We start from the raw sequence: 23,202 nt of genomic DNA on the forward strand, positions 1-23,202 counted from the left end.
CAAGGCAGGGTTTGGCAAGCCCGAAGACAATCAGCAAATGCGAACGGGCAATATTTTGCTGAAATGTAATCCCTGGTTGGCTTACCGTGAAGGACAAAAAAAATAGGGCGTAGAATGTCATAGACCTACCTGCCTGCTGTAGGGGTCCCGCGGCTAACAACCAAAGTGGTCCTGCTATAAAATGAAATGGCACCCTGCACCATCACCCCTCGTTGTCGGGCCGTACAGCGGGCGATATTAAGGTTGGTATTCCACTGCTGTTCGGGGCATCACCAGAGGACTTCTTCCCCCTGGAATCTCATTGAATAGAGTAGAATTGCCTTCAGTGATAAGTCCCGCTTCGAATTGTACTCCGATGACCAGGGAAAACACGTATGGAGACGCTCCGGACAGTGGAGGGTTATCAATCTGAATGATGTCCGCCATATGTCCCGACTAGAGTGCTGCAACGCTCTGTGTTTGACCGGTCACGGCTCGCCTGTTGACGTGGCGACCGAGCCGCTCATGTCCGGCCCCATACGACTCGGCTCGGTCACGTACTCGCGCCATGTCTGTTGTCCGGATTCCGGACACGCGGATAACCGAGCATGACCGGGCACCGCTGACGTCTCACCTCGCCCCGCCCCGGCTCGCTGCACTGTAATTTACTGTACAAATCCAACGCCTCTCTCTCTCTCTCTCTCTCTCTCTCTCTCTCTCTCTCTGTCTCTCTCTCTCTCTCGCTCTCTTTTAATACAAAATTAACATTTCCAAGAACGGGTACGTGACACAGCTAAATTCATAAAGCACTTGGAAAGTAAAATGATATTTCAATACAATCGCGGATAGAAGACGAGTCTCATTTCCAAACAAAAGAGATATTTTTTCTTTCATTTATAGGAAACATTAAATAAGTGCTTTCCCTGTAATCTAGAAGACAACCATCTTCATAAAGAAAGCATACAAAGAACGTTAAACATTTACAGACGTAACTTGTCATACATTTCAATTGTTTGCAACATAAACAAAATTATAGTTATTGTTGATCAGCAGGAAATCACTAACGCGTTCCGGATTCAATTGGCTGCGGCAATTTGTTACTAACATGCCGGCTTTACTAAAACACCTTTCACTAGGTGCGCTTGTTGCTGGGATACATAAAATACGTCTTGCAACTGCAGCCAAACCTGGCAGATCTGTTTCATGTCTGCTCCACCACTTTAAGATGTCATCATCATCTCCGGGGTGCATTAAAAGGTACAGATCTACTTCATCTGCTGCGGATGATCTGTTGTTCCTCCATTCCTTGAAACGAGCTCTTTTTCTGGGTGGTGATGACACAGTACTTGAAGGATCTATGATAATAAACAAAAGAGACAAGTAATACAGAACTGATATGGAAATCATCGAAACATTCCCGTAAGAGACCGATGACCTCGCTGTTTGGTCTCTCCCCCCAAACAACTCGACCCCCGTTCCCATAAAAACGAGATGTATTACGTTAATGAAATATTATACGAGTCACAACATTCCCGTTTCTAAATAATACACTTTCCACTAACTGTACAAAAACGATTATGTCAATGATTGAATGTTGTACCTGCGTACGTAGCACACATTTGTCGCACATTGTTAAGAATTTCCTGCTTTTCACTTATTTCAAGCATATTAAGATAACGGAAGGACGTCCAAAGAAACGATCTTTGTGAGGTTTCTTGCAACTGTGTTTCTTTAAATGAGTGGTTCCCGACTGGAAAAACAATAAAGTGCAGCAGTTTATGCACGATACGTACCCAGTAGACGCAATGTTTTCGTCTACAACCAACAGAAATGTACTCCATACTTGGCTTTTTAGACCTTCCCGTTTCTTTAATGTGTAAACATTGGTTTCAATCTTACGTCTTACTACACTGGCTTCCTCGCGCTGCATGATTACAGAGAGAGACACACCACAAATGAGAAGCCCGTACTGGCTGCAGTGTCACACGGATAATAACACGTGTAATGTGTTTGAAGTTATGTGCTACGTATTCGGTCACGGCTTTTATGCTCGGTCACAAGAACCAGTACGGGTGGCCTATCCAGCTGGGTGTGCTCGCCCCACCTCGTATTTTGTGCTCGCTTACTCGGTCATGCAGGACTCTAGTCCCGACCACCAGAAGTGATGGTCTGTGGTGCCATTTCTTTTCATATCAGGACCCCTTTGCTTGTGATCCACGGCACCCTCACAGCCAGCTGTACGTCGACGACGTTCTACACCCACTTATGTTGCCCCTCATGGCAAAATATTCTGGGCTGACCATTCATCGAGTAATGCCCGCCCGAACACCGCCAGACTTCCCACTGCTGCTTGTCTTCGTGCTTGGGAAACCCTGCCTTGGCCACCAAGGTCATTGGATCTCTCCCCATTCGAGAACATTCGGAGCATCATGGGTAGGGCCCTCCAGTCAGCACGGGATTTTGACGATCAATCGCGCCAGTTGGACAGAATTTAGCACGGTATTCCTCAGGAAAACATCCAACAACTCTGTCAATCAATGCCAAGCCGAATAACTGCTTGCATGAGGGTCAGAGGTGGACCAACGCGTTATTGACTTTCTCAGTTTGTGAATCACTTTCTCTTGAATAAATCACCCAATCTTTCTGAAATTGTAATAGTTTGTTACTCTGTACATGTACATTACATGTAGCGACTTCCGTCCCATTCGAATAATTCCTCTGTGTTGCGTCAGTTTTTTTCTTTCTTAGATATTATTCCCACACTGTCTATAATTACCTGAGTGCCATTTTCCTGAATGTTGTTAGTTATTACTTTGAGACAAACATTGGCAGTGTAACATTTATGGGAGTCATTCAGTGGGTAGCATTACTAAGTCGTGAAAGGTCTGTAGGCAACATCGGTTCTTACATGTTGTAGATAGTACGCCCTGGAGAAGGGATCATCCCGGTAGGACGGCATCCAACTGCATGAGAACGGCTAGGTCAATTTGGGCACGGGGCCTAATAGCAATGACCCCCACTGTCAGCCATCCGTACTCGGAGACTGGTGTCTTGTGCGATGCCTGAGCAGTGGATGAGGTATCACAAATGAGGCTGAGCAGGAAAGTATCGTACACCATAGTATCACTCTTTTTCCTCACTCCTCTGACATTCTGTAGAATTTGCTCCAATGTCAACCAACTCAAATTCTTCATCTTATTTGTTCGCAACTTTTATTTCTCACTCAAACGTCCTTATTTCCCTTCCTAAAAAGTTGTCAAGAATTTTCCTTTCGAAAAGGCATTCCGGAAAAGACTGATATTAGTTTAGTACCTCCATCCTCCATCGTACGTTACCGTTGACAAGCAGACCAACAACAAGCATTGGATTGGTAGTTCGAAATCTCACTTCCAAAAACGTTCTGGAAGTCGCCTGTAGTATCATAGTCTGATGGGTCCCTCCGCTTTCTTCACATGTGTCTCCAAATGGCTTAGGGTCCCTCATTCATACACAGCAAACATTATACAAGATGAAGTTTTCGGAAAATTGGAAAACCTCCGACGGGGGGAACCGCACGGACTGTGACAAGGCGCCTTACACCGCGTGGCTGAAGTTTTCGCTCTGCAGCGGAGTGTGCGCTGATATGAAACTTCCAGACAGATTAAAAACTGTGTGCCAGACCGAGACTCGAACTCGGGACCTTTGCCTTTCGCGGGCAAGTGCTCTACAGACTGAGCTACCCAATCACGACTCACGACAGCGCTGTAGAGTGTCATTGTTAGTAGTAAAATTTTCTAATCGCCTGCTGGTTCCACAATAGTGGTGATTTTTTAAAGTAGGGAAGTAACTGCGCACTTTATAAAATTTATAAAGCAAAGTTACGGCAAGTTAAGGAATAAACTCCTTACCAAATACTTTATGTCAATATTTTATGAAAATTTAACGAGAATATTTTTGAAGCCCCTACCGTCTGCCGTCCATCACAAAAGTTGGAGCGCCCACTAGTGGGCGGTCGGGATCAGGTTGGCTACCACTGATCTAGGATATGACTCTTCCCTGCAGCTAAATAAAACAAAATACGTACACAGCAAGCACTTTCTTGTAAGTATGCTTTGATCCCGTGCCATTCTCATACAACAGTTACACTACAGAGCGTTACTCGAGAATTATACACTCCGTGAGACGACCACCTAAGATCTGCTGTATAATTAACTACACTCCTGGAAATGGAAAAAAGAACACATTGACACCGGTGTGTCAGACCCACCATACTTGCTCCGGACACTGCGAGAGGGCTGTACAAGCAATGATCACACGCACGGCACAGCGGACACACCAGGAACCGCGGTGTTGGCCGTCGAATGGCGCTAGCTGCGCATCATTTGTGCACCGCCGCCGTCAGTGTCGGCCAGTTTGCCGTGGCATACGGAGCTCCATCGCAGTCTTTAACACTGGTAGCATGCCGCGACAGCGTGGACGTGAACCGTATGTGCAGTTGACGGACTTTGAGCGAGGGCGTATAGTGGGCATGCGGGAGGCCGGGTGGACGTACCGCCGAATTGCTCAACACGTGGGGCGTGAGGTCTCCACAGTACATCGATGTTGTCGCCAGTGGTCGGCGGAAGGTGCACGTGCCCGTCGACCTGGGACCGGACCGCAGCGACGCACGGATGCACGCCAAGACCGTAGGATCCTACGCAGTGCCGTAGGGGACCGCACCGCCACTTCCCAGCAAATTAGGGACACTGTTGCTCCTGGGGTATCGGCGAGGACCATTCGCAACCGTCTCCATGAAGCTGGGCTACGGTCCCGCACACCGTTAGGCCGTCTTCCACCCAAGCCCCAACATCGTGCAGCCCGCCTCCAGTGGTGTCGCGACAGGCGTGAATGGAGGGACGAATGGAGACGTGTCGTCTTCAGCGATGAGAGTCGCTTCTGCCTTGGTGCCAATGATGGTCGTATGCGTGTTTGGCGCCGTGCAGGTGAGCGCCACAATCAGGACTGCATACGACCGAGGCACACAGGGCCAACACCCGGCTTCATGGTGTGGGGAGCGATCTCCTACACTGGCCGTACACCACTGGTGATCGTCGAGGGGACACTGAATAGTGCACGGTACATCCAAACCGTCATCGAACCCATCGTTCTACCATTCCTAGACCAGCAAGGGAACTTGCTGTTCCAACAGGACAATGCACGTCCGCATGTATCCCGTGCCACCCAACGTGCTCTAGAAGGTGTAAGTCAACTACCCTGGCCACAAGATCTCCGGATCTGTCCCCCATTGAGCATGTTTGGGACTGGATGAAGCGTCGTCTCACGCGGTCTGCACGTCCAGCACGAACGCTGGTCCAACTGAGGCGCCAGGTGGAAATGGCATGGCAAGCCGTTCCACAGGACTACATCCAGCATCTCTACGATCGTCTCCATGGGAGAATAGCAGCCTGCATTGCTGCGAAAGGTGGATATACACTGTACTAGTGCCGACATTGTGCATGCTCTGTTGTCTGTGTCTATGTGCCTGTGGTTCTGTCAGTGTGATCATGTGATGTATCTGACCTCAGGAATGTGTCAATAAAGTTTCCCCTTCCTGGGACAATGAATTCACGGTGTTCTTATTTCAATTTCCAGGAGTGTATTTCGTGTAGGATGAATGGAATAGTAGGCAGTAAGGAAGGATAGTTTAAAGCCCGGTCGACAGTGAGGTCATTAGAGGCGGAACACAATTTTGAAATTGGAGTTTGACAAAAAATCGGCTAGTCCCTTTCAAAGGAACCATGTAGGAATTCGTCTTTTTAACAGCAAAGCTGCCCCTCCCCCACCCCACCTCCCGTCGTAGTACCGTGATACGCGAAGAAAATGGCGGGGGACATCTTAAATCGAACCTGGATCAATGACAAGGAGTACTCTGTACCGAGGAGTGCAGGATTTGTCAAACACGTGATAATTGTCGTAGAACACTGGCGGGCATGTACCAATCCAGGCCTCAGATATGCACATCCACAGGTTAAGTAGGGAGTTTAGTAATGTTGTGGACTAGCGTCAGGTACAAATGTCAGCTGTCTCTCAGCGCTACTGAGGGTAATTTCAGGCGTGTGCAGTATCAAGATAGGATCGCCAGACTTATTGTCCAACCCTAATGTCAACATTTCGGCAATGTGCTGGTCATTCAGAATGATAATGTACCAGCACACGCCGTCGTCCAGGAAGCCCCTTCATCCAGAGCATTGCCTCTGCAACTACTGAAAAGGATGGAGTTCCTCTGCAGGAACATTATGTCAGTCGGGCTTCTCCACAAATATCCCTCCGATGATGTTACTCCTACTGTACAGCCGTCTGTATCATTGAAGCACACAATTCACATCACTGAATGGAAGTTAACTGTTCCTGGAGATCAGACCTAGATATAAATATGTATGGCAGGTGATCGATCGCCAGCACAGCCGGACAGTAAATTGCCACTTGGTCTTCGGGAAACTTTATACTCTACTGCTGCAAGCGAAATAGTTTTGTCTTGACAGAAGCTTTCACCTCTCTTATTGGTTTTTCTTTAATTTCCAAAGAGATTAATTCGTGATATGGACAACCAGTTCGTACTATGAAGACAATAACAACGGGTAAGAATGCGGAATGTCTTACTTTTTACCCAGATCTCCACAGTCATTAGTTTCTAAGCATAGGGTGTTTTCATTATGCCAAAAATAGAGTCTGCTTTGTCTCGCTCTAGCTTCGTTACTAACAACTTTGTCGCCTCTGTGATCCTGTCTTTAGTAGCTTCGTTAGCAGTATCCTAAGGCTTTTGAGAATGATTTCTACAAGTACAGATTAATGAGATATTACTTCTGTCTTTTGCAGGATCTCTTAAAATCTACGTGAAGCCCCAGAGTCGACCGTTTAAGGACTTGACGCCATCGTTCCTGAAATATGGGAACCAGGGCGCGCGGTGGATTCAAGGGATAATATCACTCACCTCAATCAATGATACATTCCAGGTAAAATATTACATTCATAACTTCATGCTGCTTCATTATCTGCTTTCATATTCTACCATCTCCAACTTAAATGACATACGTCGTGCTACTGAAACACTATTTATCGCCTCTCTCTCTCTTTTTTAACTGTAATTAGTGCTATAGGTGTCATACCATCACAGAATCCGACACAAATCCAAGTTGTTACAACTATTCAAGATGCACAATTGAAATGTGTGTAGATGGAGTGATTACCTATATATTTTACTAGTTTTCTTATTTATTGAGAACATATGTTTCTGTCAATGTTCAAAATTCATATAAACCGAGGATACGTAAATTCTGTAAATAGTGCTTATCGTGTTCAACTGTGCGAAGTCCGTAATAGCTATAGTATCCTACCAATCAATTAGTAAGGAGAAGACCTGCATTTAATTTAGTCGATATGGAACTCATTAATTATAGTCAAGATGGGAGTATGATTAGAGATGAAACAACAGGGGCCGCCATAAGAAAGTATCCTGTATTTCGTCTGTGATGATTTCAACAAATAGCAAGAAAACAAGGATGGTCGGACATCTTCGAATTCCGAGCTTCTTGAATAATCTAGTCCAAGTATTTTCTCCGTCTGTGACCTCACTTTCCATCAGAAATATATGGATCAGACAAGTGTTTGTTGTTGTATGGTTGTATAATGAATTTCCATTGCTCTCATGTGCCATGATCCGTAATAGTCATTATCATATACATTGAAGCGCCAAAGAAACTGGTATACGCACGCGTATCAAAGCAGAGATATGTAAATAGGCAGAATATGACGCTGCGGACGGCAACGCCTATATAAGACAACAAGTGTCTGGCGCAGTTGTCAGAACGGTTACTGCTGCTACAATGGCAGGTTACCGAAATAAAAGTGAGTTTGAACGTTGTGTTACGGTCGGCGCACGAGCGATGGTCCGACGAGAGGACGCCGAGATAGTCCGCACGATTGCGAGGAGCACTGTGTCCGGGTTTCGCAATGGTGAATCCAGCTGCCTGTTAAGCAGAAGACTCTGCGTTCGAATCCCCATTTTCACTCGTCGCTGTTATGCCGCACAAAGTCCTGCTTCAGTTGATATTAATAGCCCCTTCCCTCTTCCTTTCCTTTCTCTCCATTCCTCAGAGGAATAATCACGATATTCTTAAGTAATTTTGGGAAACTACGCGAAGTCTCAATCTGGGAAAGGAATCTGAACCGCATCCAAATGCGGGTACAATGTCTTAACCACCGCACCACCTCGCTCGTATCATAAACGAATCACAACCATCACAGGTGGAACCTAATAGCTACTGAGTAACTTACTTTGTCCAAGTCTTCTGCTTTCATCCCAAAACTTCTTAGGTGTATCTCTGAATTAGAGAGGTGAGGTTTATGGTGCTGAGCCTTCCGCTCGATGTTTGGAGGCTATCACGTTAAGGTGCACTGGTAAGGTGGGTTCCAGATGTCAACATCATCCGTGCGCTCTCACAACTAAGCCGTCAAACATGCCTGTAATTACCAATGCATTATCCATTTTGAAAGTACTACGCTTCTCACCAGTGAAAAACTATCTTATTTGCTGATTTAGGCTATATCATTCAGCGGATGACCATCTCATGCCTAGCTTAGAGTTTTAAAGTACTTGTTTAGTGGTAATTATAGTATGTATAAGTGAGAATGGAGTTGCTAGGCTGCCCTTGGTTACCGTATTAATGGTAAGTGCTACTCTGTTGGCGTTAGGGGACACGCAGAATGTTGACCACAATGCAGGGTCTATTGGTATGCTGTCCGTTATGATGACGAACGAGTCGTCCCCAATGTTGACTGATGACCAATGCTAAATAGAAACATATAAATCACAGCAGGTTTGTCATTAACGTCGATAAGGTGCTGGCTGAATGGTCTGGATCTGCAACGACTAAAATAATTTGAAGTCGTCGTTAAAAAATAATATATATTGTACGAGGGTTACTTCAAAAGATATGCACACTATTTTTTTTTAAATCCATCTTTTATTCTACATGTTTGAACGTTTTACAGTGTGTAGATACATCCTTTAGGAACAATATTTTCATTTCTCCACATAATTTCCATCGCTCTCAACAGCCTTACGCCATATTGTAACCAGCGCCTGTATACCCGCACGGTAAAACCCTGGATCAACCTGTTGGAGCCACTGTTTGGCAGCGTGCACAAGGGAGTCATCACCTTCAAACCTTGTTCCACGAAGAGAGTCTTTCAGCTTCCCAAAGAAATGATAGTCACATGGAGCCAGGTCAGGACAGTAAGGCAGGTGTTTCAATGTTCTTGTGTTTCTTTCTGAGCCACTGTCAACATCGTGGGAACCCACCTGGCACAAACCTTTTTTAACGCCAACACTTTCAGTATTCTGCAAACACTTCCTTCCCCTATCCCAAAGTAACGTGACAATTCGTTCGCTGTGATGCGTCTGTCAGAAGTCACCAATTCGTTAACTCTCTGCACATTACCTGGAGTGTGTGCAGTATGAGACCTGCCGCTGCGAGGACAATCCTCAATATTGCCGTGCCCGCTTTCATCACACAACCTGCTTGCCCACCGACAAACTGTACTGCTATCGACAGCAACATCTCCATACACCTTTTTCAACCTATTGTGGATGTTTCCCACTGTTTCGTTTACACAGCACAGGAATTCTATGACAGCACGTTACTTCTGACGAACGTGAAGTGTAGCAGCCATCTTGAAGACATGCTGTGACAGCACCACTCACGGGAACAGGTTGAACTAAGTTTGAAAACAAGCGGGAAGGATGTATCTACACACTGTAAAACTTTCACACATGCAGGATGAAAACTGTATTTTTACAAAAATAGTGTGCCTTTTCTTTTGGAGTGACCCTCGTACTTAAGTAGTTGTACAGGATTCTTCTTGGCTGCATACATATAATTGTAAACGGATAGCTATTGAGGCCTCACTTAGGCCATAGGTTACTAAGCGCCTTCTTAGAGGTTGCCTCCTATCAGCTGAAGGCTATGCTGCTTTACTACTTGTCGTCCCGAGCAAGATTGGACGAGAGCTCGGGAAGCGGCGCTGGTCGCGACTCGCGGGTCCAACGATACTAATGCGGACCGCGGTCGATAACTGCAACCCCTATCAAGTGTGGTATCGAACGTTGATACCACACTGTCCTCACTGATGCTACAGGTAGCAAGGCACCAGAGCTGCCATGGAACAAAAATATAAGATCAATCATAGTTATGCTATTTGTATTTAACAGTATTAGCATCACTCCCATAACGCTTTTTAAAGTATTAAACTTTAAAAGCATGCTATGCATACTGCACATTAGTCAGGAAGGTTGCCGCATCGTAACCTTTCTTATGTCTTGCAGTCAACGCTGAAAATTTGGTTTTGCTTTTTAGATAGATATAAAAGTATCTTGTCTGCGGGTCCCATAATGTTCGGCTACACTGTTCTCCTACACGAAGGTTTCTTTCAACATCTAGCTGTCAACACACGCTCCAGAATCCCTTTTTGAGTTCCGAAAAGCTTTTGAGTGAGGCTTACATTGACATCTTCTAAAAACACACATTTATACACTCCTGGAAATGGAAAAGAGAACACATTGACAACGGTGTGTCAGACCCACCATACTTGCTCCGGACACTGCGAGAGGGCTTTACAAGCAATGATCACACGCACGGCACAGCGGACACACCAGGAACCGCGGTGTTGGCCGTCGAATGGCGCTAGCTGCGCAGCATTTGTGCACCGCCGCCGTCAGTGTCAGCCAGTTTGCCGTGGCATACGGAGCTCCACCGCAGTCTTTAACACTGGTAGCATGCCGCGACAGCGTGGACGTGACCCGTATGTGCAGTTGACGGACTTTGAGCGAGGGCGTATAGTGGGCATGTGGGAGGCCGGGTGGACGTACCGCCGAATTGCTCAACACGTGGGGCGTGAGGTCTCCACAGTACATCGATGTTGTCGCCAGTGGTCGGCGGAAGATGCACGTGCCCGTCGACCTGGGACCGGACCGCAGCGACCCACGGATGCACGCCAAGACCGTAGGATCCTACGCAGTGCCGTAGGGGACCGCACCGCCACTCCCCAGCAAATTAGGGACACTGTTGCTCCTGGGGTATCGGCGAGGACCATTCGCAACCGTCTCCATGAAGCTGGGCTACGGTCCCGCACACCGTTAGGCCGTCTTCCGCTCACGCCCCAACATCGTGCAGCCCGCCTCCAGTGGTGTCGCGACAGGCGTGAATGGAGGGACGAATGGAGACGTGTCGTCTTCAGCGATGAGAGTCGCTTCTGCCTTGGTGCCAATGATGGTCGTATGCGTGTTTGGCGCCGTGCAGGTGAGCGCCACAATCAGGACTGCATACGACCGAGGCACACAGGGCCAACACCCGGCTTCATGGTGTGGGGAGCGATCTCCTACACTGGCCGTACACCACTGGTGATCGTCGAGGGGACACTGAATAGTGCACGGTACATTCAAACCGTCATCGAACCCATCGTTCTACCATTCCTAGACCGGCAAGGGAACTTGCTGTTCCAACAGGACAATGCACGTCCGCATGTATCCCGTGCCACCCAACGTGCTCTAGAAGGTGTAAGTCAACTACCCTGGCCAGCAAGATCTCCGGATCTGTCCCCCATTGAGCATGTTTGGGACTGGATGAAGCGTCGTCTCACGCGGTCTGCACGTCCAGCACGAACGCTGGTCCAACTGAGGCGCTAGGTGGAAATGGCATGGCAAGCCGTTCCACAGGACTACATCCAGCATCTCTACGATCGTCTCCATGGGAGAATAGCAGCCTGCATTGCTGCGAAAGGTGGATATACACTGTACTAGTGCCGACATTGTGCATGCTCTGTTGCCTGTGTCTATGTGCCTGTGGTTCTGTCAGTGTGATCATGTGATGTATCTGACCCCAGGAATGTGTCAATAAAGTTTCCCCTTCCTGGGACAATGAATTCACGGTGTTCTTATTTCAATTTCCAGGAGTGTATTTGGTATGTACATCGACAGCTACATCTATACTCTGCACATCACTACGATGTGCATGACTGAAGGTACGGCCCACTGTACCAGTTACAGGGAGTTTTTTACGGGTCCATTCACGTATGGAGCACGGAAGTAATTATTCTTTCCGTGTCACCGGGCGTGCTATAATTAATCTAATCTTGTCATTACGATCCTTACGAGAGCGATGTGGAGGGGATTGTAGTATATTCCCAGGGTCATCATTTAAAGTAGGTTCTCGAAACTTTACGACTGGATTGAAAATATTGTAACGGGCAGTGCGGAGCACGTTATCGTTGGTGTAGGGTCATCTACAGACCCTCAAGAATTACCTGGCGTGCCTCAAGGCAGTTTCATAGGACCATTTATGATAATGGTATACACTAATGGCTTTGCGGATAGTATTGACGGCAACGTAATGGATTTCACACATGATGCAGTTATCTGTGCGGAGATTCTATCGTGTTATAGTTAAAAATTTTCGATTATTTAATTAGTCCATTATTTTTATTTGGACACAGGGTATCTGCAACTGACAGTTATACTCTCCTTGAAGCATGGCGCCAGTTGTACCAAAATTTCTCGAAGGTCGGTTTCGGCACTTAGGCCATTTGCAGTTGGTCACAACTGGACAACAGGGGACCGTCTGTCAGTTGTAATGCAGTAGGCGCAGTTTCTGATGCGCCCCACTTGACAGAGGGACGCCCTTTGTTCAGTTGTGAGCACTGAAATCGCCAGAGGGCAGAAATTCGGCATTTCGGAAAGAAGCCACACTGGGTGTCAGGAATAGAAAGGTACTGTTCTAGATGTTTGTAGATGTGTTGTGTTAGAACAAATTCAAAAGCCTTTCTGAAGATTGAAGTAAGTGCAACGGGTCGGTACGATGATGATTCACTCCATGGTTTGCTCGCTTCATGAAATAAGAGTGGTTTGAAGGCTATCCGCAGTTCAGGAAGAGATTTTACGGTTATGCTAGAGCTGGTAAAAACGAAAATGGCCTCCCTTTAAAGTGGCAATATGTAACTGAATGGTGACGAGGTGCTGTACTGTGTTTCTGACATGTGTTGTTTTAGTTTGTTATGTTGTAATGGGTGTGTTCAGTCTGTTTTGTGTTGTTGTATTAGAGATGGGATGGAAGTCAGTACTGGGATACCTTTATTGGTATGTTCGTGGTCTGCAGACTGATCGAAGTATGGATCAATGGGATCAATGATGATATAATCTGGATATGAGGTAATAAGACTGGATTTAGGGCGTTTTCTGGTAGCGGTAATATGTCGCCAGACCACCGTGTCATTCTCTGCTTCGCCATGCCATGCGGATGTGATACGGATGGGCCTGTGCCACTAGTTTCATCAGGGAGAGATTCTTAGCAGTACTAGTAATCGAACCCGGGTCCTCCGCATGACAGTCATTTGCGCTGACCACTCAGCTAGGAACCGGATCGTGTTGTTATGAAGGAGAGGATATTGTGATGGGGTATTCGAAGTGGTGAGGTGGTGGACTGCTTTCCATTATTTTGTTGAGTTTATGCGAATTGTCGAGTTTATGGGAACTTTTAAACGTATCTACCACCAGCCACAGAGTTTATGGCGTGTAGAAGGATGTGCCGCTTTAGTTAACGGTGACGTGTAAGAGTATTCCAATCCCTGATGTTAAGGAAGGGTCCGTAAAAATGACGCCATTCTCTTAGAAGGAGGAGCGCATGTCGAGTGACAGTGGTCTGTAGGGGATAAATTGTGCTTGTGAAGGTGAATATGGCTTGAGACAAGGGATCATCAAGGTAGAATGCGGCGAAGTGAATTATTTCTCCTATACTGTTGCTTCATACCCCCATCCCATATGGAAGTTCGGGGTTACAGCGGTATATGCAACCCATTCTTCAGTCAAATTGGTTAAAATACAACAAATTCAAATAACATTCAATCTCAAGAAAATTAAAAAAAAAAGACGCACCATGATTGAATTATCCGAATAGCACGGAGATGGGTGGATGTGATGTATACGCACAGAGAGACAAATGATTACAATTTTAGAAAAGTTCAATAATTTATTCAAGATAAAGAGCATCACCAATTGAGCAAATCAAAAAGGCGTAAGTCCACTTCTTGTCCTTATGCAAAGAATTGTTCGGCTTGACATTGACTGAGTTATTGGGATACCATGCCAAATTCTGTCCAATTGGCGTGTTAGATTGTCGAAATCCCGAGATAGTTAGAGAACTCTCCTCATAGTGCTCCAAACGTTCTGAGTTGGGGAGAGATACGGTGACCTCGCTGGCCAAGGTAAGGTTTGGCAAGCAAGAAGACAAGCAGTAGTAACTCTCGCCGTGTCCGGGCGGGAATTATCTTGCTGTAATGTAAGCCCAGGATTGCTTGCCATAAAGGAGAATAAAACGGGGCGTAGGATATCGTCGACGTACCACAGTGCTATAAGGACGTCGCGGATGAAACCCAAAGGGATGTTGACATGAAAGGAAATGGTACCTCAAACAGTCACTCGTGATTGTCGCGCCATGTCGCGGCCGCCACTTAGGCTGGTGTCCCATCGTTGTCCAGGGCGTCTGAAGACACGTCTTCCCTGGTCATCGGGGCTCAGGTCGAAGTTAGACTCATCACTGAAGACAATTCTACTCCTGTCAATAAGATTTCAGGCCACAGACGTGTCTGGAGGCGCCCCGGACAAAATGGCTCTGAGCACTATGGGAACATCTGAGGTCATCAATCCCCTAGAACTCAGAACTACTTAAACCTAACTAACCTAAGGACATCACACACATCCATGCCCGAGGCAGGATTTGAACCTGCGACCGTAGCGGTCGCGCGGTTCCAGACTGTAGCCCCTAGAACCGCTTGGCCACACAGGCCGGCTCTCGCCCCGAACAGTTGAACTGTCTTTGGACGAGGGTATTAAGTGTGTGTAGTTGTAGAATAGGTTGGACGTGTCGATTAAGGCACGACTGCATACCAGGAATAAGAAGGGAAACACTGGGGTTGTTGGTGCCGAGTTTGCAGATAGTGTAGGATATACGAAGGTGTTAAATTTAATAAAGGAAAGGTAGGTGGGTAAAGTTCCGTATTCTGGCCTCGGACGGGCCAATCGCTCCCGACCGGCCGCCGTGTAATCCTCTGTCAGTGGCTTCCAGGTCGCTGTCGGGTTTTTTGACATTGGAACCGCTACTTCAAAATGGTTCAAATGGCTCTGAGCACTATGGGACTTTACATGTGAGGTCATCAGTCCCCTAGAACTTAGAACTACTTAAACCTAACCAACCTAAGGACATCACACATATCCATGCGCGAGGCAGGATTCGAACCTGCGACCGTAGCAGTCGCGTGGTTGCGGACTGAAGCGCCTAGAACCGCTCGGCCACCGCGGCCGGCTAAACCGCTACTGATCGGTTGAGTAGCTCTTCACTCGGCCTCACGAGGCTGAGTGCGCCCTGCACCAGTCCTCCCACAAAGGAAAAATCCCTGGTAGTACCGAGAATCGAACTCTGGTCCTTTGCATGACAGTCAGCCGTGCTGACCACTCAACTGATGAGGTGGACAGTTTAATAGTGGGGGTGGGAAATTCGGCGAGATGGAAACGATCCATACGGGAGGAATAACCGTATGCAGAAGGAAGGGTTGAGTGCATGACGTTGAATTATGACAAGGGAGTGATACAACTGTGGTGGAGCGAATATCTAAGGAGAATTGACGTGTGAGAGAATAGTTGCGATCTAGGTTTCGTAGGTGTTAAATATAGTAGAGGTATTCAGTTCCCATATTAGCCAGTTAGTAGTTTTAACTGTATATGATGAGGAGCATGCCGTCGGGGTTTTGCGGGATACTTCGGTTGTTTTCAACACTGTTATAGAGCTCGCAATTGCTTTTGGCGGCGCTAACACGGTTACGGTTTGGAGACCACGTGAAACCGTCGCGTTCGCTTCACTGTATTCACCTGATGCAAATACTGGCGTTAAGTTCGAACTCTTTCTTGATGTGGTAGGATAATTTTAAAACCAGCTCCATGTTTATGCTTCGGCAGTATCCACACTGCGCTTACAGTCTGACTCCAGAACTAGCTCCCCCTTGACGTCGTCAGTTTCCAGGCGGGATATAACTGGTATATAAGAGATACCTCACGTGCTGACGCGCTGCCAGACAAAAATGATGAAACAATATCTCTCACCAGTCTCATTGCTTGTTCAGGGCACCCTGAGGCTGGTATATTTTTCAGTGAACCTCGAAATCTCTGTGACGAGAATTTTGTTTCTTTTATCATCGGAAAGAAACTGATTTGTAATTGCAATTGGCGGACTTCTACTGTATTTGCTGGCTGTTATATGCTGAGGCAATGTACCTAACAAATTCTTTGATTATTTCTACATAAAAATAACGGCGCCTTGTACTTAATGTAACCATCAAGTTCGTTAACCTTAAGGTAGCCAGTGTATACTTAGCGTCATGCGTATTTTAAGCCAGTTAGAATGACAAGAATAACTGTATTTATTATTGATGATTCACAAAACATGAGTTTTCATATAGTTCAAATGATACCTTTTGTTATTTAGGTCTGCTTGACTCGTTTAATTTGTAGGTGTCGTGTTTTTTTCGATTTTCTGGGGGGGGGGGGGGGGGGGGGGAAATAATGTTGTGTAATGTTAGACAAGGCCCAGATTAATGAAAGTAATTACAATTTGTTAAGTTGCGATTTTTCGTGCATCAGATAATTAAAGCTGATTGCTTTTTTATGTGTGTATGTGCTCATCAACATTAAGATATTAACAGGTGGAGGAATGTAACGGTTATTATCTTAGTAGAGTATCTACTCAAGTTTAAATCCCATCCTGCTGAAAACACTATTTTACCCCTGCGCAGATCACAAAGTCTAGGATGACAAATAGTAGGGGAGCTATGTCTGTATGGGTGCAGCCTGCATAATAGCCAGATCTCCCCCCCTCCCCAACTCCAGCTTCCCCATCCGCAGCTCTTCTCCCATCCTTCTCCTTTCTACGCCAGTTGCCTTACATATAAATGGCAGGCTTTTATCCTATGTCTGAGGCATAAGAGCACAGCCTGTACGGTTTCCGGACTTCCCATGTATATTTAGGACCATTATGATCGGATATGGCTACCACTATATGTCACCCTTATCTTTGTCGCTGTAAACCATGATACAATATGGCTGCTGGATGTTTTTCCAAGACAACCTTATCTTAGTATAATTTATGACCACATAAGGCCTCCACAATTAAAATGAAGACCGCTGCCCATCCTCATGTCCAAAAGAGTTGTTCCAATTTGTCCGGGTCAGCTAAACATCAGATGGGCTCGGCACTCATACTCTGTACACAATTGTGAAAGTTCGCTCATCATGAATGAGCGCCAGCAGAGATCTGCCACCTCCAGGCAGAATAAAATATTGACTCGCACAGTCGAATGCGAGTATTATCAACCCTTTCCTCTCTCTCTCACTGCTCATTGTTATTCAGTAATGACCTGTGCCTCAGTTTATTACTATTATTTCTCCCCCAGTGTAACAGCACCCTTATGGCTTGGAGCAGAAACCAGCATTACCTGACATATTCGAGTACGACACACATCTGTGCCCAGATATTTAGTTTCCAATGTGTGCACTACCGCTCATCGAGCCACAGCTAAGTGAATTCAGCTTACTGCTCTTCACCACTGCTTACCGACTAATTGCAAGCAGATCTAAACATGTAAACGTAGGAATAGCACCGGATAATGGCTGCCAAATAATAACAGAAATTATAAAATTTCTGCACAACACTAAAGATCAGTTTACAAAGAGGAAGTGGGACCTTCTATGTAACATAACAGAATACATCAAGAATTTGACGATTACAAAGTATGACCCCTCTTGTCCTTCTCCAGACAACTCCATCTTTACCAAGAAGACGCCTATCGTCAACAATTACGGGGCTCCGACACTGAAATTGACATCTGGAAACTCTCCACACTGCATTTATTTAAGTCATTCAAGTGTTTCCAATTTGCACGCTCTATACAGTTCATTATGTGCTGGGACAGACAGGCTGAGCCAGTGGCAACCATATGTCACAGGACTATTCACTGATTTTCTATGTGCACAAGCATAATGAGCATGCGAAGGACTTAGATCAACGTATAAATTCATGTATTCATGCAGTACCAAGGTCTGCTACTATTACATCTATAGGTATTAAATCCATACAAGTAGAATTTATACATGGAATACCTAAGTATATTGCAGCTCCTATCAGTTTGAATTCAATACAAATGAATTTAAGGCATATAAAAATAATTATTTACAAAATATTGCTGTGGATAATGACTCTGTTCAATTAATAATAATTGTAACAAAATCTATGTAATAACATAATCAGATTTCATGCGAAATTCTTTTATTTCCCCCCCACAGTACCCTGCCCATTTTTTCTTCTGATGTGATTTACATCTACATCTACATCTACATGGTTGCTTTGTAATTCATACATAAGTGCCTGGCAGAGGGTTCATCGAACCATTTTCATACTACTTCTCTACCATTCCACTCTCGAATGGTGTGTAGGAAATAGGAACACCTAAATCTTTCCGTTCGAACTCTGATTTCTTTTATTTTATTATGATGATCATTTCTCCCTACGTAGGTAGGTGTAAACAAAATATTTTCGCATTCGGAAGAGAAAGTTGGTGATTGAAATTTCGTAAACAGATCTCGCCACAAAGATTGTGATTGCCACCACAACTCACGTATCATATCAGTGACACTCTCACCCCTATTTCGCGATAACACGAAACGAGCTGCCCTTCTTTGCACTTTTTCGATGTCCTCCGTCAATCATACCTGGTAAGGATCCCACACAGCGCAGCAATATTCCAGCAGAGGACGGACAAGTGTAATGTAGGCTGTCTCTTTAGTGCGTCTGTCGCATCTTCTAAGTCTTCTGGCACAAAGTGCAGTCTTTGTTTCGCCTTCCCCACAATATTATCTATTTGGTCTTTCCAATTTAAGATGCTGGTAATTGAAATTCCTAGGTATTTAGTCGAATTGACAGCCCTTACATTTGTGCGATTAATCATATACCCAAAATTTATCAGATTTCTTTTAGTACCCGTGTGGATGACCTCGCACTTTTCTTTGTTTAGTGCCATTTGCCACTTTCCGCTACATACACATCATTTTGTAATTGGAATTGATAGTCTGATGACTTTTGTAGACGGTAAATTACAGTGTAATCTACAAACAATCTAAGGAGGCTGCTCAAATTATCGCCTAGATCATTTATGTAATCAGGAACAGCAGAGGGCCTATGACACTACCTTGCGGAACGCCAGATATCACTTCTGTTCTACTCGATGATATACCGCCTATCACTACGAACTGTGACCTCTCTGAGAAGAAACCACGAATCCAGTCACACAACTGAGACGATACTCCATATGCAAGCAATTTGATTAATAGTCGCTTGTGAGGAACGGTATCAAAAGCCTTCTGAAATCTAGGAACATGAAATCGATCTGAGATCCCTTGTCGACAGCACTCATTACTTCATGGGAATAAAGGGTGCACAAGAACGATATTTTCTGAATCCGTGTTGGTTATGTTTCAATACGTCATTTTGTTCAAGGTGATTCATAATGTTCGAGTACAGTATATGCTCCAAAATCCTACTGAAAATTGAGGTCGGTGATATGGGTCTGTAATTCAATGGGTTACTCCTATTTCTTTTCTTGAATATTGGTGTGATCTGTGCTACTTTCCAGTCTTTAGGAACGGACCTTTCGTCAAGTCAGCGGTTGTATATGACTGCTAAGAAAGGAGCTATTGTGTCTGCATACTCTGAAAGGAACCTGATTGGTATACCATCTGGACCGGAAGACCTGCCTGTCTTAAGTGATTTGAGTTGTTTCGCAAGACCTAAGGTATCTACTTTTATGTCACTCATTCTGGAATATTTATTTTGTCTTCTTTCGTGAAGGAATTACGGAAAACTGTATTTAGTAAATCCGCTTAGTGGCACCATCATCGGTAACATTTCTATCGCTATCGCGCAGTGACTGTATTGACTGTTTTTTTGCCACTGGTGTACTTTACATACGATCAGAATCTCTTTGGGTTTTCTACCGTATTTTGAGACAATGCTTAACTGTGGAAACTATTAAAAGCATCTCGCATTGACGTCCGCACTAAATTTCGAGCTTCCGTGAAACTTCACCAGTCTTGGGGATTTTGCGTTTTTCTGAATTTGGCATGCTTTTTCGTTGCTTCTGCAACAGTGTTCTGACGTGTTTTGTGTACCATGGTGGATCAGTCCTGTCTCTTATTAACTTATCCGGTATGAATCTATCTATTGCTGTCGATACTGCATCTTTGAATTTGAGCCATATCTGGCATACATTTCCATAATTACCTTGGAAGGAACGGAGACTCTCTCTTAGGACGGCACTAAGGGAATTTTTATCTACTGTTTTAAATAGATATATTTTGCGTTTATTTTTAGTGGTTTTGTTTGATATGGTTTTGAGCCTCGCTACAATGACCTTCTACATCTACATCTACATCTACATTTATCCGTGTATTCGTCATGACGCTCTCCATTAGATCAGGAGTATTTGTGACCAGGAGGTAAAGTGTGTTTTCCAAACCATTTACAATTCGTGTGGGCTCGTGAACTAATTGTTCAAAGTAATTCTCAGATAAAGCATTTAGTACAATTTCGTATCTGTCTACCACCGGCTTTGAACATGCATTTTCGCCAACAAATCGAGAGATTTAAAAGTTTATGAAGGTGGGCAGTCACTGTAGCTCAGTCAGTAAGGTCATTCCAAAAGTTTATAAACGAAATAGAGTACCGTCATTACGACCGTACCCCCACAAGTAGCTAAGTTATAATAACTACATGTTTGTGTAAGAATTTTTGAAGAAGGAAAAACACACGTAATCCACTGAAAAAATATCTTACTTGTTCTCTTTTATACCCCTCGCAGCTCAATGTAACAGGAGGAGGTCCATCAATTTCACATTCTCCGTCAAATTATAATTCTCATAATAATAAGGATACTTAGAAATGAGTGCATCGCTTTGAAACACTTGAGATGATTTGATAAAGCTGTGTGAAATATTAGATAGAAAAGGAATCAGTTGCCTAGGAAACGAATAGCAGCCAATTGCTTTCTACTTATTACAATCTTCTGTAAGATCCTTATAAATTTCAACAAGCAGCTTACACGCATTTTTAGATTTAAGCCACTCAAACGAGTAATAAGCATTATTACTCTCCTTCTCATGGAATTCGTGGTCTTACAACTGCAGCGTCTCGACGTATTGAGGAACAATTCGTTCCAGAATAATTAGGACAAGTGGGCTTAGTAGATATTGTGAAAACATCATCGTCTTGTAGTAACTATTCTCTTTCAGCCGTGACTTAATAAATGGCTGCAAAGTACTGAAAGATACTTAAGTGTTCAGAGCCCACAGCGTATACTCGTTACCATCACTTAAATTAACAACTAATACTGTCGCTCTCCGTTTATCGGATTTTGCACCAAGAACCATATCCTTATTCACTTTTTCAACAGCTGCTGTCGTGACAGCACAAGCAATAGTGATGAACTGGCTGTAGTGTCCAGTGTATGCCTCTTTATACGCAAAGGAGAGACGGTGCAACTGTAAATGTTTGTGTTTTAAAGTAACGTACACTGCTGCAAATTTTACATACTAACAAGACCTGAAAAAGCGTTCTCACAGTCTCAGAAGGTCAGCATATCAAAACATGCAGCAGCAACGCAGCTCCCCTCCACAATGAAGTCGTCAGTTCAGCGTTAGTGATGCACGTAAGCTGCCACTGGGAATATGGCTCACATGAATTAAATCAGTCATATCAGAGCTTCGATAAAGACGTATTATTGAATAATAATTACGGAGACAGTAGCTCAAGAATTCCACAAACTTGCGAACAAAAAAATTCTCACGTAAGTGCATTATAATTCGAGGACGGGATAAATTTCTGACTAGCCATGATCAACAGCTTGACGGGGCAGAAAAACACAATAGGATGATGGGCTCTGTCACACTCGAGAAAGGACTACATTCAGAACCACTCAGAACTGGGTGAACGTCTACAACTTTGACTCTTTTGGAGATTTATACCCACTTGAAGAACTGTGCTATTACTTCTACATCTACATCTACAACTACATGGAAACTCTGCAAGTCACATTTAAGTGCCTGGCAGAGGGTTCATCTAACCACCTTCACAGTTCTCTATTGTTCCAACCTCATATTGCGCGACGAAAGAACGAGCACCTATATCTTTCCGTACGAGCTCTGATTTCCCTTATTTTATCATGGTGATCGTTTCTCCGTCTGTAGGTCGGTGTGAACAAAATATTTTCGCACTCGGAGGAAGAAGTTGGTGATTGGAATTTCGTGAGAAGATTCCACCGCAATGAAAAACGCCTTTGTTTTAATGATGTCCACCCCAAGTCCTGTATCGTTTCAGTGACACTCTCTCCCCTATTTCGCGATAATACAAAACGTGCTGCCCTTCTTTGAAAGTTTTCGATGTACTCCGTCTATCCTATGTGGTAAGGATTCCACACTGAGCAGCAGTATTTTAAAAGAGGACGGACAAGCGTAGTGTAGGCAGTCTCCTTAGTAGATCTGTTACATTTTCTAAGCGTCCTGCCAATAAAACGCAGTCTCTGGTTAGCCTTCCTCACAACATTTTCTGTGTACCTTTCACTTTAAGTTGTTCGTAATTGTAATTCCTAGGTATTTAGTTGAATTTACGGCCTTTTGATTTAATTGATTTATAGTGCATCCGAAGTTTAACGGATTCCTTTTAGCATTCATGTGGATAACTCCACACTTTTCGACATTTAGGGTCAATTGCCAATTTTCGCACCATTCAGATGGCTTTTCTAGACAGTTTTGCAATTTGTTTTGATCTTCTGATGACTGTATTAATCAATAAACGACAGCGTCAGTTGCAAACAACCTAAGAGGGCTGTTCAAATTGTCTCCCAGATCGTTTATATAGATAAGGAACAGCAAAGGGCCTATAACACTACCTAGGGGAACGCCAGAAATCACTTCTGTTTTACTCGATGACTTTCCGTCAAATACTACGAACTGTGACCTTTCTGATAAGAAATTACCAATCCAGTCACATAACTGAGACCATATTCGATAAGCACGCAATTTCACTACTAGCTGCTTGTGTGGTAGAGTGTAAAAAGCGT

General features: G+C 44.6%; 1 protein-coding gene across 2 annotated transcripts in view; it reads left to right on the forward strand.

The window, feature by feature from the left end:
* LOC126184859 (MAM and LDL-receptor class A domain-containing protein 1-like) overlaps positions 1–23,202 on the forward strand; it is a 1,134,981-nt gene that overhangs the window by 741,358 nt on the left and 370,421 nt on the right. For both annotated transcript variants that reach the window (XM_049927473.1, XM_049927474.1), the window contains exon 6: positions 6,814–6,950. In XM_049927473.1, the coding sequence (XP_049783430.1) occupies positions 6,814–6,950 (137 nt within the window). The remainder of the gene's footprint in view (positions 1–6,813; positions 6,951–23,202) is intronic.

Source organism: Schistocerca cancellata, chromosome 4 (genome assembly GCF_023864275.1).
Source record: "Schistocerca cancellata isolate TAMUIC-IGC-003103 chromosome 4, iqSchCanc2.1, whole genome shotgun sequence".
NCBI lineage: Eukaryota > Metazoa > Arthropoda > Insecta > Orthoptera > Acrididae > Schistocerca > Schistocerca cancellata.